The sequence below is a fragment of the Acomys minous genome (assembly GCF_964271855.1).
Source record: "Acomys minous genome assembly, chromosome: 14".
In the NCBI taxonomy this organism is placed as follows: domain Eukaryota; kingdom Metazoa; phylum Chordata; class Mammalia; order Rodentia; family Muridae; genus Acomys; species Acomys minous.
This window is the reverse complement of record NC_140496.1, coordinates 88,124,214-88,141,174: the sequence shown is the minus strand read 5'-3', so window position 1 is coordinate 88,141,174 and position 16,961 is coordinate 88,124,214. Positions and strand designations below refer to the sequence as shown.

Here is a 16,961-nt window from a genome sequence, read left to right as displayed (position 1 = left end):
CATTTCTTAAATCAGCCCCAGGGTGAAATGCATTACTTTTTTCTTTTTGGTTCCTTTTAAGATGTTTCCATTTCATGTATATGAGTGTTTTCTTGCACACATATATTTATACTCTGTTCACACCTAGTGCCCAAGGAGGCCAGAAAGTTACCATGCCTCCTGGAACTATAGTTAAAGATAGTTGTTAGCTACTGCTTGGGTGTTAGGAGCTTGGGTCCTCTACAGGAGCAGCAAGTGCTCTTAACATGAGACATCTCCTAGCCACTGTCTCTTAGTATCTTCAGAAGCTAATGTTCCATTAGTGATTTATAATACCTAAAATATTGATATTCATGGCAAAACAAATACATGGTAAATGTGCTGTGTTTAGAAAATGAATGATCATTCCATTTCATCAAAAAGTAATAAGTATGTGAGAGTAAAGAAATGGCAGGGAATGAGATAGACCAGATAATGATACCACAGTGACCCGAAAGTATAGAAAAAAATAGGCATGGAAGGACGAAAATATAGAGCAGATTCTACTTAGAAGACTGCTGCAGGCCAGTCATGGTGATGAACGCCTATAATCTCCGCCCTCTGGAGCCTAAGATAGGATTTCTAGTGCTGGCACATAGTGTGACCCTGTCTCAAAAAACAAAAACCAGAAGACTATTGCAGTGAAATAAGTGATAAATAATAAAGATGTAAACTGAAATAGCATCATTATCCATTAACAATCCAATCCTGTAAGCATATAAAGAGACTTCCAGAAAGGAAACAGATTTCATAATGTAAGAAATAGTTTTAGCTTTTGTTCATGTTCTATTTGCGATCACCAAATAGAGAGGTGTAATAAGAATATGGTTATAAAATGTGATTTCCGGAGCTGGAAAGGTAGGTCTGTGGTTAAGAGCACTCTATAGGACCAGCACTGATTGCCCACATCTACATTAGGTTTATAACTTCCAGCTCCAGGAGATCTGATGCCTTCTTCTGGACTCCAGGGTGACAGCACACACACACACACACACACACACACACATACAAACACACACACACACACACTCACACACAGCATATACTCAGCCAGGCACACATACATACACATAAATTTTATAAAACTTTTGAAAATGCTAATCAGTAAAGACATAGAAGTAGTATTTATTTAACTGTGGTCCAAAGAGAATGATTCTCTTTACATACAGTAACACCAAGGTAACTTTGACTAACCTTTCTGCTTTCTAACTAAACTGATGCCAATTACGCACATTTGAATTTCTACCACATGACAATTCCTAGAAAAAAGATAGACTTTAGCATGGGTTTCCTGCTAACTGTGATATTAAATTATGAAAATACCAAAGAATTAGACTTGATAATTAAACGTACCCATTGTTAGAAATACAGATTAAACATAGTAGCAATACATAGGAGAGGCAGTGTAGAATAAAAAAAGAGAAAAAAGTTTTTAAAGAGAATGAACCTACTATATAACAATAAGTAACATATTAATAGCTCTGTGTATATCTGGGCCTTACTCAAAATATTTTACTAATAAGGGTTTATGATTCCACATGTGTTACATAAGAGCACAGGTCCTGGACTGTCAGGATCAGTATAATTGTGAGTAATGCTACCTATTTTCATTACACTCATTCCTCTCGCAGTAAAATAGCATAGCCAGCTTTGTGAGCTGTTGTGAAAGGAGGATGCGGTAGATGGTACAGCATGCTCAGCACGGTGTAATCATTCCTATTACCAATACTAGCAGGTAAGAGTGCCACCCTGTGGGGGTATAGTGTGTTCATTAATGGTATATGTCATGCAGATCACCATGATGACCACCTACAACATCCCCAGGTCACTCCCATCCAAGGACTTGTATCTACACCTCCCCATGTAGTTAGTTCACTCATCTTTCTTATTTCCTGTTTCTGGCTGCTTCTCAGTACTCAGAATTCAGTTTGGCTGCTTGTTCGATAAGAGCTTCCCCTTCTACCTAATCTAAATTACTCCACCAGTCAGTTTAATTACTTTTTTAAACAAACTAACAACAACAACAGCAAAATAGAGTCCCTTGACTCTCAGAAAGTTAACACTTCCCATTTGGGATCACCAGAATACCATTTAATCTAGTTATTTCTAAGAACAAGTTGGAAGCTAAGAAAGATTTATTTGGTTGGCCTCAAAAAATTAATTAAAATACCTTCCTGTTGTTAACTTGAGTTTCTAAAATGAAAAATGAGCAACTGTTTTCCAAAGTTAACCTTTTAGTCCTAAAATTTTTGACCTTGTGAACAACTTGGAAAATATTATAATCTTAATAAATAAAAATACTACAGGTAGGTGATATTTATTTTGCTATAAGTACATTAGAATGAAATGAAAATGTATGTGTTCAATTAACTCTGGGTGTAGTAGCCTGCCATCAAAATGCTTTATTCATCTCAGAGTAATAATGGTAGAAATAAGCTTTAATTTTTCCATTAGTTGCGTTAAGCTCTTCTATAAACAAAGTGAATCTTTGATTTGAGAAATAATATGACCGGACTTTGCTCAGCGTTTTCCCTGTCTCACCTAGTATGCCTAAACAGTCTTACTATGAGCTTTTAAAAAGACATCGTAGAGTTGGCTCTGGAACGGTGAGGGGTGCATGCTATTTTTAGTCTGCATCCACAGTACTGTGCCATCAAGATCTTCTTGATGTATTTTCTTTCTTCCTAAATAATCCGATTTTGCCACAAATTGATTGTTCAACCTCTTGAGTCATTTTCTATAAAATCCAAAAGGTTACTAAAGTTCCAAGATGGAAAAAATAGCTCTTTTGGAAAGGATGACACTGCAAGGTCAATTTATTAAATGGGATGATTTATGAGACCTCTAATGCCTTATTCCAAAACTAACTTTCACAACATAAACTGAGCCTTTTTACTGTTAAGCCTGCTGGATAGAGTTTTATGTAGAAGAAAAACTGAAATAAAATACATTTTATGACTGATTCTGAAGAATTAAGTTTCTCCCTAATAAGTAATTTCTAGAGAAATTACCTACTCTCTCTGAGAAGCCTACCTCATTTTCTTGAGCTCCTCCACATAAGAAAAGGTAGTGATGGCACTGAGCTCTAACAGTCCTTCATCCGTTTAAGAAATAACATGTTACGTTGGGAAGAAGATTGAAACTGATGTTTGAAGTGGATCCTTGGGTGCCACATCCAACCTGTGACTTTAAGCAAGCTCTAATTGTCCTGTAGATAGTGCATTGTCCTCATTTGTAAAATACAGAAAATGTCATCCATACCAGCAACCTGAGAGACTTTCAGAGGGAGGCGTATTAAATGTGCAAGTGCTCCCTAGAGTGCAGAGTCCTAGCAGCAGGAAGGGTTGCAAATCATTTTAGACACTTAGGAGATGCATGCATTGTTTGCCATTGTTAAGTCTACTTTAAATATATGTTATGTAGCATGGTTAACAAAATAAATTTCATAAGCTCTCTTGGGGTATCCTGTAGTAAGTAAAGAATGTTTATGTCCATTAAGGTAGAAACCATGTATTAAACATGCTTGTATCCACAGCATTTTCTGGAAGTTTTGGGCAGGCCATGTTGGTTGCCCGGCCTGTGTGTTGAGTGGTCTTTATAAAGGTGTTATTCATTTAGAATGTATAAAGTAGCCTCTTTTGAAATTATGAATTTCCATATCTGTCTTTTGTTCTGTCTCTTGTGGTAATAATTGTCAAATGTTCTAACCTTGTATGCAGTAAAATCTCACTAGTGAAGATACCATGACACTGTTATGGTTAATGATTTCATAGAGTAAACCATAGGTGTGTGAGTGAGCATAGAGGTATAAAGCGATTAATAAGTACCCACTTGTGCAGAATATAGTCACTAGGATCTGTGTGTCTGGGAGGATTAGTGATGCTAGCCTGAAAATGACTTTTTAACCCAAAGGACCATTTAAAGTCTTAGCAACTCTGGCATGTTATCTATAAAATGAAAGTGTGGCTTTTCTTATTCTCTCAGTTTTCCAGTTCTTTTCTACTTAAAACACTTCCATAATTGATTTTTACTATTTCAACAAATACAGTCAGAGCTTTGGTATCTAACATTTTCATACACAGCCTGCAAAATTTAGCATACTGAATTGAAATGCAATTTAAAGCATTTAATCATTCATATTAAAAAAGTATTATCAAGTACCTATTACATGCCCATCGATCTCCCAATAATCTTTCCGTTCAACTGAGATTAAGTCTATACAGCTGTCAGACAGAAGCAGTTTTGACTAATGTCTCTTTTGGGGGGGGAATTATTAAACTAAGTTAGGACTAGATATAATTTTATACTTCTCTTCACCTGTTAGTGTTGTGAATGGCAATAAGCTTTATAGTAGAAAGTATACTAGTTATTTTGAATACTAGCAAAAAGCTTTTTAAATAACCTTTCTCGTTATTGCCTTTTAAATGTTTATTATTTCATGTGTATTGCACATTCTCAATGTAGTCTGGAATGAGGGGTGAGTGAGGTTCCTGTAGTCCTAAAGGAAGCACATAGGCTCAAAACAAAAGGAAATAGCATAAAGGGACTGATGTGGCTAGTGAAATGTGATGAGGCTAAAACTTGAGGATGCAGAGGTGGAGGTGGCTAGCTTTTGAGGACCCCAGTCACTAAAGGCATTGTTTTCTTCCAAGAGGTAAGGTTTTGTTTTGCCTTAAGGCAGAGGGGAGCCTTGAAGGTATTTAAACAAAGGAGAACGCTTTCTAGATAGCTTTGAAAAGGATTAAGTCAGCGGCACATCCTGGTGGATCACGCTCTGATTGACTACTATGTGTGGCCAGGATGTAACACCTCAGGGCACACCTAGGGAAGTAGGAAAGACCAACAGGGAGTCCAGGAAGTTACGGTTTCCAACTCCACGGTTCAGAATGATTTAGTGTGTTCACACGATCAGTTCTGTTTTCTTAATTCTGTCACTTAATGGCAATGAGCGTCAATCAAGGCCCAATCAATTGGGAATGTTTTATGAATAGTCTCACATATTTAATAAAAATTATTCTGACTAGCATTATCAAAGAACATCTTCAGTGTGTAACTGGAAGGATAGTATATCTACTAAGATAGAAATAGGCCTTAAGAAGGTCTAAGCACATGGCATATTAAAGGCTGACCATATTTGTCTAGGATGCAGAAGGACAAAATCAACATTGGTGCCTTTACCCACCTGACCTGCTCATGGTTTCAGACCTGCCAGAATCCCCTCCCTCCCCACTCTGCTCATGTTAGCTTTAACATGAGTTTTCTACCAAACAAGCTGGGTTGTTCTTAGCAGGCCTCCCCCAGTCATCAAGTCATAACGTTTTGTTCTTCTGGGTCTCTGAGAAGGCTTCTTTTAATTCACAAAGCATCAATGTTGCATCTTCAGTACATAGACCTTCTTCCTAGGTCCCCTGGGTGCACCTCAGTCTTACACATTTTGAGAAGACCTGGCCTCAGCATATAGCAAATACTGGGCATGCAGTAGGCTACTGCTCCATGCAAGGCAACCACAGCTAACCTAGGAAGTAACATGGGCTTCGCTCACTTGTCCTATTCAGCATGGTAAAAAGACTTTCTTAACACTCTTGGGCTTTTTTTTTTTTTTTGGTCCAAAAATTGTTAAAACCCATGATTGTCCTTCTTCCTCTTACCATAATCATGTGCTCCGCCCTGCAGCCCTTTCACTCGCTCTCTAGAAGAGTCCCGTGCACTGATGCATTCTCTGTTAAGTAAATTTGCTTTTGCTCTCCTGATTTTATAGTTTCTCAAGTAGAAGGTATATTTTTAAAGCCACTAACCCATTAGTTTTTCGTTTTTTTCTTCAGAATACTTTTATTTTTAAATTCATACAATATGATTATGTTGTAGCTTAGAGAAATGCTTTGAAAACAAAACAACAATAGAATCTTTTGTAAAGTTTCATATGTGTTCAACCCAAGCATTTTCTGGACATTTTTATATAAGCAAGTATAACATGTAGGGTACATTGTTGCTTCATGCCAAGAAACAACATTGAGAGCTGCCCAAACTCAAATGGGCATCCAGACCCAGAACAAGCCTTTTACTTTGCTTCTTTCTTTCTTTCTTTTTTTTTTTTAACTAGTCTTTTCCTTGACTAAAAACCTTGTCTTCCTCACTCTGCATCAAAGCAGAAAGCAATTATATTGTCTAAGCAATCAAATACACCCTAATGGGAGTTAGACAAAGATCTCATTGCAGAAGAGTCATGACATCATGTGTATTCAAATATCCTCTGCTTGGATTTCTTTTTTCACTACACTTATGGACCTCTCATTTGTAATGAGGCTAAAAGTAGATTACAATTTTATATATTTTAGACACAAGGACACTGAATAAAAATATAAAATAGGGTTTGATTTAGTACCTTGTTGATATACTTGAGATCCTGTTCATGTTTCCAAGAGCTTCATAATATTTATAAATCTGGAATAGAAAGAGAGAATGTTCTATTGGAGGCAGTATCTAGGCATCTGGCCTCTGTATTTTTAGCTCAACCTTTGTGAATACTGTGTGTACCTAGTAGTCCCTCCACTTAAACACAAATCTGAAAAGCCTTCATTTTGGCATAGACATGTTTACTTGCAAAGACAGTCTTAGGACAACAAGTCTTTTTTTTTCCACTTTACATCCCAAATGTAGCCCCTTCCCTCTTCTTCTCCCAGTCCCACCCTCCCTCTCCCATCCCTCTCTCCTATTCCTCAGAAAAGAGAAGCCTCCTTACCCACCCCACCCTATCAGGATTGAGTTCATCCTCTTCCCCAGTGGCCTGGCAAGGCTGTCCCACCAGGGGGAAGTGATCAAAAAGCAGGCAACAGAGTCCATGTCAGAGACAGACCCCACTCCCCTGACTAGCAGACCCATATAAAGACTAAGCTGTCCCTTGGCTCATATGTGTAGGGGGCATAAATCCAGGCCATACAAGGTCCTTGGTTGGTGCTTCAGACTTCACAGGCCCCCCTGGGCCCTGGTTAGTTGGTACTGTTGGTCTTCTGGAACTCTTGTCACCTATAGGTCCTTTCATCTTTCTCCCCCACTTTTCCACTGGACTTCCAATGCTTTGCCCAATGTTTAACTGTGAGTCTCACATCTTTTTCCAACCACTGCTGGGTGGAGCCTCTCAGAGGACAACTCCTCTAGGCTCCTGTCTGCAAGCATAGCAGAGTCCTGCTCGTACTGTCAAGGCTTGGTTCTCTCCCATGGGGTGGGTGTTGATTGGTCCAGGCATTAGTTGAACCTTCCCTCAATCTCAGCTATATCTCCTCTATCTTTATCCTGTACATCTTGTAGGCATGGTGAATTTTAGGTTGAAGTTTTCGTGGGTGGGTTCGTGTTCCCCTCCCTCTACTAGGAGGCATGTCTAGTTAGAGGGTGCCCTCTTCAGTCTCCATGACCACTGTTACTAGGCATCTCTGCTAGAGTCACCCTCATATCCTCCCAGGAGCCTGTCATGACTTAAGTCTCCAGCTTGTCACAGACAGGCCATTCTCACTCAGGGGAAATAGAATAGACAGAGGTCATGGTTGAAGAGAGGGAACAAAGTAGGAGAGGGAGCACAGAGATATGAGGCGCGAGATCAGACCTGGGGAGAGTCGGGGTGGGGTGGGAAGGACAGAAGGCCCGTAGAGAAAGGACGACAAGCCTTTATCATGATAGAGTTTGCTTTTGAAACACATGTATAGAGGGTTAGACATTCTAAGTTTCTGATAGAAGCACTTTATAAGATTCACAGCTAGACGCTCCATTTAATGATGATTTCCTTTTCTGGGCCTGGGCCAGCAAGATGGTAAGGCCAGGAAAGGTGCTTGCTGCCAAACCTGGTGACATAAGTTCTATCGCTAAGACCCACATGATAAATAAAGTGAGAGAACTGACTGACCTCTTCACACATTCCATGGCATACAGACTCAGAGTAAATGAACCAGTTAGTAAATCAGTTTTGTTGTTGTTGTGCTAGAAGTCAGCCCAACCCTGATATCTGAATCTGGACCATCCTGCCTCACTGTCTATTTTTTCCCCTGTCATCGGCTGTGGTCCCTCACAACAGCTAGTACTATCATGGTTGGACTTAGAGCCTCTGAAATGAGAAATGAACTAGTGTTTCTTCATAAGTAACCTGCCCTGGGTATTTTGTTGCAAAAATGAAAACTAATGAAAAAAGTGTTCACTGTTAAATTGCTTCAGTTGTGCTGTGTGTTTGAAAATTGTCATGATAAAAGCCTTGGTACTTTTCAAAAGGGATAATACTATAGGGATGTACGCTTATTGTTTATAATTACATTAATAGACAGAAATTATTATTTCAGAATAAAAAGCCACATTAAACTATCTTCACAAATGAGGTCACGAGATTGATTTTCAAACCCTTAATGTTTGAAACTCAGGTTAGGGATGGTAAATAACTGGGAATGTGTAAAAATTCAGGCGTGTGATAATGATTGTATTATTAAAATAGGACACAGGTAATTGAAACCATGGTGCATACATAACCAGTGCAATACTATGTCTCATTAAACTATATGCTTAGAGAGAAATGGATGTTTATAATATAATATTTTATAGATGGCTAGAAAGTGAAGGACCCATGATATGTTATATGCATGTAAATGTTACTTTCGAAATTGAAGATAATTTTTTCCCAGTAAAATTCTTCTAATTTTTAATTCAATTTAGTAGCACAAGAAAGAAGTAAAACATGAAAAGGAAGAAAAGAAAAGTCTATTTTTTCTGTTAAAATAAAGCAAGAAAATCTTAATATTCCTATATCTTTTTAATAGACTGAAGGAATGTGTTTTATACATAAAACAAACAACAATGCTATTCATCTTTCTATTCATGTTCTATTCGTATTCTATTCATAAACAACAATGCTATTCATATTTTAGGAATGCCACAAGTGGGCTTTGAAAGAAGTTACAATGTTCTCATACTGCTGGCTCCATGGCATTTCATACTTGGAAATGCCCATCTTTAGTCCCTAATTGCATTAACATTTGATGTCTGACTCATGAGGAAAGGAAGCTTTGATGTGGGAAAAGGAAAGTCCATGTTCCTTCTGAATACAGTAACCATGGATACAATTCAGACTGTGTGACACCTATGTTCCCTGCTTTCTCAAGGTCCCACTAAAAGAGATCAGGGTTCGAGGATAGCCAACAATTAAAATATTCTTATTATAATGCTATATGGAGATTTAAGCAATGTGGAAGTTGGTAGTGTTTATAGTATAACTTTGAGAGCAATGGAGGACTAAAATTTCTTCATGTGTTCAAATTAACTGAACCCTTTATGATTTTGAATTTTATGTCTCAGATATTACTTGTACTCTTTGGAAGAATCTGTCCTCATTAAAAGAAAAGTTGGATAGCATTAGTTACTTTTCTGTGGCAGCAATAAAGTTCCAGGACCAAAAACAAAGTCATACAAGAAACAGTGTTTTGCTTTTGGTTCCAGAAGGAATGTCCTCCATGGTTCAGAAAGTATATATCAGGAATAGGAAACAGATTGGTCACATTGTCATCAGCATACAGGAAGCAAAGAGAGAAATTGGGAAGTGATGTGCATCATTCAGCAAGACCCCTCCTGAGCATTCCACAACCTCTCCAAACAGCTCCCCCAACTGGAGTCAAGCATTCATGTACATACTAAATAAAACAATAGCATCAAATTAGAGCGAATCTCTGAATTTTCCTTTCCTAGTTCTCGAACAGTAATTACATGAAGTTTGTAGTTCCTGTTTTGATGTGTGTGTATACCTGAGCACATATGTACACATGACGCTCCTCTCTATCCTAACACCCCATCCATGCTGTCTAATTGCTCCCTCACAATGTTAAGTGTTTTCTTCATCTCTTATCGTCCCCAGGCAAAATGTCCACTGATCGAGCTTTGAGGAAGCAGCAACAGTTAAACAACCTCGTTTATGTGGTGCTAAATCAAGCCAAACCTGGTGACAGAATAGTGGATTTCTGCAGTGGCGGGGTATCGTATGCCCCTCTCATCCTTTAGCCTTTCCAAGATCCTGAGACCTTGCTGCATTCCGTTCAGGGTCATGATTTCAATTGGGAAGATCATTGTCTCACAGTGAACTAAAGCTGTGGGGACCAAAGTTAACTTTTTTGTCTTACTTTCAGGGCCATGTTGGAATTGTCCTTGCGCATATGCTGCCCTCTTGCCAGGTGAGGTTAAATAATAGACAGTTATTCAGCGGCCGTGCCTGACCTAATCTTTGGTCTTTGTACTGCTATTTATTTACTCACCAAGTCAACTACCTGGCACATACTTACTTTGCAACTCCTAAGATCAGAATCTTAACTGGGACAAAAGGAAAGTAAGACCACAGTAGAGTTAATCAGTATTCTTTAAAGTGTATGTGTTTAAGTAAAGTAGATACATATTCCACTATTAAATGAATATGCTTTAACTAACTTAATTTTCAATACAATCATATCTAAAAATGCTTCCAAGGATCACATTTTAACGTAAACTTTCTGGTGATAAATTTAATATATCATTTATATCATTAAATATAAATTTAATATATCATTTAATATAAATTTTATATCAACTGGGCAGAGTCTGAGTCCTCCAGTCACTGTGACTGCTGTGGAAAGAAAATCTGGAGCTGACAGATAGTCAGGTACCTGGTGGAAAATGACTGAGGTGCATTTGTTGTCATTAGAGCGGCAGTCCTCAACCTGTGGGTTGCAACTCCTTTGGAAAGCCTCTGTCTCCAAGAATGTTTACATATGATTCATAACAGTTGCAAAATTACAGTTATGAAATAACAACAAAATAATTGTATGGTTGGGGCTCACCACAATATAAGCAACTGTAGTAAAGAGTTGAGGCATTAGGAAGGTTGAGAACCACTGTCTTATCAAATAAAGAGCAAAATAACTAAAAGCCCCAGGAGAGGAGGCAAGCTTCTGTTGTCTTGTTGAGGAAACAGTGTATGACTGGTTGAGAGGAGGAGCTCACAGAGCAGAGTCCCAAGAAGCAGTGTGGGGCGGAACATCTTTCCCTCCCTAATAGTTCTCCTGGGAACTCAGGGAGGCTGGCCTGGGCGGGGCTTCAGCTAGATAAGCTGGAAGGGTTATCCGCACAGCAAGGGTTTTATGTAAAGAGATAAAAGTATTTTTCTATCAAGTGTGCATAAGGAAAAATTAAAAGTGAGAATGATAGTAATAACTGCCTTAGTAGACCTGCGATTCCTGTTGGAGGCTCCTGTTCTGCCTTCAGCCGCACCCACCAATCACACTGTCGGCTGATGGAACCTTATTGCATGATAAACACACCACACGGCCTCCTCTTCGTTCTTCCACCTCATCTCCGTCCTCTGCATCCTCCTCCTCTTACTCACTCTCATTTTCACATGGACTGTGCCAAATGCTCTTAGTTTTCTCAGTTCTCTAAATACTGATATACCATAATCGTCCTTAAGCTGAGCCATTCCTTATCTAATTTCTGTTCGTTTTTGAGGTATTCACTACTGTATTATTTGTCCATGAAAGTCGGCCTTAGTCATCAAGGCTGGGCTCCCATTACACTTGTCTGTCGTAACTGAACACCTAGCACACTGTTATTTCCCTTTCTTTCATTTATATCATCACATGGCTAAGCTTTAAGAGCTCAAAGCATTGTTCGTTTTTATACCAGGTGAACTGTCATACAGAATAGAGCATTAGTAAATACATTCTACTTTGTTAAGATGTGAAATATAGTAATAATTCATATTGCTAATGTCTGAATTGTTACTGAATATACTGGATGTTTTTCTGCATAAAATCTAGGTTACATTAATAGAAAACAAGGAATTATCATTAATACGTGCTAAGAAGAGAAGTGACGAACTAGGTTTAAGCAATATTTGGTTCATTCAAGCAAATATGGAGTATTTTACAGGAATGTTTAACATTGGGGTAAGTAGTCCATAATTTCACTTTCTCTAATTCACTAACTAATAATGTTACTCATTAGATTAAAGAAAACAATATTGTATTCTTTCCTAAACAAAGAAATGTGTAGCTTCATATACTTTCCCTATTGGGTGTAGCATGACATCAGTCCACTCATAGCCCTTTCCCATTGTGTGGCAGATAACATCTGTCCCTCCTTTGGACAAGAACTGTACCTGCTGCCCTGGAAGGTGATCAGTGCCAAAACCGCGTTAGCACAAAGAAAATGCTGAGCTGTGGCTATTAGCGGAATGAGTGGCTTAAAGTGGCTCACCTTGCCTTCGTCTGCATTTTTCTTAAACCAGCAGAATAGCATAAAACAAAATAAAAAATATATATATATATAAGGGAAAAATAACTTGATAATAACCCATACACACCATGTCTCTTTAACAGAGTTTTGATATCTACATGTTATTTTGAACTTCCAAGTGTTGAGGTTTTAGTTTTGAATCCTTAGACCAAGTTATGTTAGGGATAATTACGAGGCAGTTCATAGCTGACTGCAGGTTCTGGACTCTTGTGGAATTTGTGCTTCATTAAGGTCTAGTATCTTGCTAATACTTCTATTTATTTAAAAAATCTTATTTAATACAAATACATGCTCAAAGCAATGAATACCTTGTAATATGAAAACCCATCTCTTGTATACTAGACAATAAGTATTATAAATACCTTTTGATCTTTACTACGTATTCATGCACAAATACAAATGCTGGCTTATGCAGGAGTGAACCTTGCAGAGCCACAACCTGCGTCCTTCCTTGGCTGAACGTTGTCATAAATGCTTCCCTAGCTATTCGGCATATTCTTCTTACTTTCTTAATGTATGTAACTATGATAGATCTTGGCGTTTTCACAGCAACTTTGATGTATTGCTGGGTCACTGCCTCATCCATACTGTGTGTTCACATCTTACTGGGTAGAACGGGTCTGGAGCTCAGAACTTTGTAGTACCTGTTACTTTTATGTACTAAAATTCATATCTTAAACACTGAAAATGTTGAAGGTCTGCTTTGCTTTTTTTTTTTTTTTTTTTTTTTTACCTAAAAGGCATCCAGTTTATGTCCTGTTTAGATACAGTAAAATGTTAAAATACAGGGATTGCTCTCCTGTACTTCCCTCTTAAACATGGCATTTTTACCTCATTGGCCCTAGTTCTGTTTGTCCTTTGTGGCTACAGGTATGCAGTCATTCTGATATTCTTATAACTTCCACGTATATAATTCAGCAACATCAATTAAAATATGTTTGTCCTTTTTGAGTCAGTATTTTTTTATATTTCATTATTATAGATTGATCATGGATTTTTCCCTTCCATATTTACTTTGGCTGCCCCATGTGCTTTATAATGATTTCTTTGTTTTGTTTATTATTTTTACTGTTGTAAGAGAGTACACTCAATATACTATTTTCATATTCACAGACATCTAAGCAGTCCATATAAAAATAAATATGTGAAATACATGTTAAAGGATTATATGTGACATGGATGTGTGCTCCTTGACTTTTATGGGTTTAACTAATAAGCCAATAATAGAGACTGCCAAAAGTAAAAGTGTGTAGATTGTTAACACTAAACACTGTAAGGCACTGCTCATGTGCCCTGTAATCACGTGGCTGGCTGATGACTAAGCTGTGCTGCGGCCCAGTACTACAGTGAGCCTTATCCTATGTACTGTTAGCCCAGGAAGCCTCGTGTTTCAAACATGGTGGTGTTCACTGAATGCATGTTACTTTTGCATCACCATAAAGTAAATAAGTGTAACCTTTGTTAGTCATGGATTATTTGTATTTTTCCTTCAAAACAATATTTAAGTATTATAAGGATACTGTTTTATTAATCCTGGTTTTAGTTTTAAGGACTAATATATGTCATAGAGAAAATATATTTTTTCCAAAATAAGAAGCATCTAAAAAACTGTTTTTAGAATTGTTTTATCATTTTTAATGTATGATCCCTGATTTCAATAAGTATTGAGTACTTTAAAGGATGCTTTTAATAAAAGATTACTTATAAAAGTATAGCATTAATGCAATTTTAAATGTATTAATATTTTTTAGTATTTATATCATTTCCACACTACCCTCTACCCCCTCAACTTTCTTCCAGGTCCCTCCAGTCCCTTTCAATTTTATGACTCCTTCCTTTTTAATTATTGTGACATATATACATATGTATGTGTGTATGTACATATGAATACAGTCTGCCGAGTCATTTAGTGTTGACTCGGCATATGTGTTTAAGGTGGCCTCTTGGGATTGTATAACCTATGCAGGGGCTGCTCCTTGGAGAAGACTGATTCTTCTTCTCTTAGCAGCCATTAAATACCTGTAGCTCCTAATCTAGGAGAAAGGATTTGTGACGCTTCCCCCACCTGTGTTGGCATATGACTGATGCTCTCATTGACTAGCTCTTGTCTAGGAGACCACATTATTAAGATTTCAAGGGTGCAACATGGCCGTCATAATTAAAAGACATCATCTCGCAGTAGCTGGCCTACTCCTATGGCTCTTACAATATTTTCACCCTGTCTTTCACAGTGTTCGCTGAGCCTCAGATTGTGTTGTAGATATAGAATTGGCTCTGGAGACTCAGTTGCTCTTAGCTTTGGGACCAGTAGTGGTAGGTTTCTGTGATAGCCCCCATCTTCTTGTCTGTCTGTCCTACAAGGCCCTCCTTAAATGCCACCTCCTCCAGAGGACTTCATGATTTACTCCACCTTTCCTCCTTTTAATGTTTCTATCTATATTTCTTTTACATTTGTTTGTTTTTTCTTTTTTGAGCCAGATCTCAGATAGCCCAGGCTATTGCCTGACACAGTGAGCCACATGTCAGTTATTACCAGAATTTTGGATTTGTTCAAACATATATAATTAAATTGATATACTCAGTACTTTGGATTCCATTGGTACTATAACAGAGCACAGACTCAGATGCTTTTACAGTTTTGATATTTTATTCTTCACAACTAGCATCATATTGATAAATAAGAAGACCATAGAGCCTTTTTGATGACTAAGATAGTGAATGAATAAATTATTTCATTTCTGGAACTGCGAGCCTTTAATGATCAAACTAAAAGGCAAACTGCTCAACACAATCATTCGCATTCATGCTGCTGCAGACGCCCTCTACACTAGTGTTGCATGCAAGAAGCCTCCTGTGCCCTGACTGGGAAGGCAAGGCTGCGCCCTGGCACTTGAGCCATCGGCTCCTGTCAAGATGACCCAGTTCGGAACCGAGAGAGGATATAAAGATTGGCATGTGTAGGCTGTAGGTCTGATGGACTTCAGAGTGTGACTATTTTTTATTGCAATATTTTATAATCAAGTCTTTTTAACTTTCAAAAACTCAAGTAGTTAATCTGAAAGACTTTCCTTTTCTATATGTGCCCTGGTAAGCTACCACAAACTAGGCATCTCAAAGTAACTGTTATTATCCAACAGAAATCTAGATTACAAGAAAAGTCAGTCCGGAGTGGACTCCTGTCCGGAGGCTCTGAGCAGTGCTGGGGGCACACTGATGCTTAAAACTTAGTTTCCTGAAGTTATACAACTAAGATCCAGGTTTGCCTTCTGGCTATGGGCCAAGAGTCCTCAGCTTCTGGAGGCCACCCACGTTCCCTGGTCCTCTCCCTGTGGAAGCCTGTGTGGTGGCTTTCTACACTTTGATTTACATCTTTCTGACCTGTGCTGTCTCCCTGGGTTCCTCTCGTGCTTTTAAGAAATCATGTAACTTGATTGAATCCACCCATATTGTACATCTGCCAGTCTTTTTTGCTTGGCTGTAAGTTCTAGGAATTAGATGCAGTGGCTTTAGGGGACAGTCCCTGGCTCATTCGTTCTCCCCTGCAATATGTTTGCAAAGCCTTGTTAATTGTCCTTTATAGTTTTCACATATGCATTTTACTTATCACATGCTTCTGTTTCACTTGTTGCCCTGGCCCCTTTGTCTATGCTTTAACAAATAAGATCTAAACTGCAGAAGCATAATTAGATTCTGCCTCAGTCTGGGGTTAGACTGTGTCGTGGGTGCTAGTGTGTGTCTGGTTGCCTCTACATTAGCAGCATTTGTAATTACTGGCCCTCCTTCCCTGTAGGTTAAAAACTACAGAATGGCATTAATCTAACTTATCATTCTGTCCTCGTTTACATTCCATTATCAACAAATGGTTACCCAGTGGTACGGTGCACATAGCAAAACAATTAGTTCTTCCTCAGCATTTCCCATTTATCAAAATGAGGCGGCTATCTACCACAAATAACCAATTAGGTTTTTTTTTCATCTGGGATTTTTAAAGTATCACTATTGGGTCATAAATTTGATATTTGATCAAATTTACTTGATTTGTACTTGATCCATTGGCTTTTTTTTTCTATGAATGCTCAAATATCCCCATTTTTGGTCTATGATACCCTCCTTGGGTTGCTCTGATTCCTTCTAACAAATATTCAGTTGTAATTAGGTGTGTTGTGTGTTGCTTTCTCCTGAAAGTTTTTATGACTCGCCTTGCTCATCTCTTGCTTCATACTTTGTCAGCTAGGTCTCCTGAGTTGAACTCAGGTTCCTTTTAAGTACTCAGAATTTAGTTAAGAGCAAGCCTAATGCTAAGGTCTGGTTTTGTCTTCCAGGTAGCTTTGCATGCTTGTGGAGTGGCAACAGACATGGTGATAGAGCACTGCATCCAAACACGAGCGTCTTTCATCACCTGCCCGTGCTGTTATGGGTTCATTCAGAACACGTCAAAGTTTAATTTTCCAAAAAGGTGAACTTTAGCGTTTTACCTAAGACACCAGTATGGGGGTCAGTTGGTACACAAGACTTGTTTAAATCAAGTTACAGTGAAAGCCAGGTTGTGATGGTACACTCCTTTATTCCTAGCACTCAGAAGACAGATGCAGGCAGATCTCTGTGAGTTCAAGGCCCCTCTGCTCCCCAGGACCCTCTGACCTACACACATGTGCCAT

General features: G+C 38.3%; 1 protein-coding gene across 4 annotated transcripts in view; it reads left to right on the top strand.

Moving 5' to 3' along the window:
- Positions 1 to 16,961, top strand: part of GSTCD (glutathione S-transferase C-terminal domain containing) — a 101,153-nt gene that overhangs the window by 61,284 nt on the left and 22,908 nt on the right. For all 4 annotated transcript variants that reach the window (XR_014774058.1, XM_084755223.1, XM_084755222.1 and 1 more), the window contains 4 exons: positions 9,899 to 10,014; positions 10,167 to 10,211; positions 11,826 to 11,954; positions 16,626 to 16,759. Coding sequence is in view for 3 of the 4 variants with exons in the window: in XM_084755223.1 (XP_084611349.1) it covers positions 9,899 to 10,014; positions 10,167 to 10,211; positions 11,826 to 11,954; positions 16,626 to 16,759 (424 nt within the window). In the remaining variant the exon portion in view is untranslated. The remainder of the gene's footprint in view (positions 1 to 9,898; positions 10,015 to 10,166; positions 10,212 to 11,825; positions 11,955 to 16,625; positions 16,760 to 16,961) is intronic.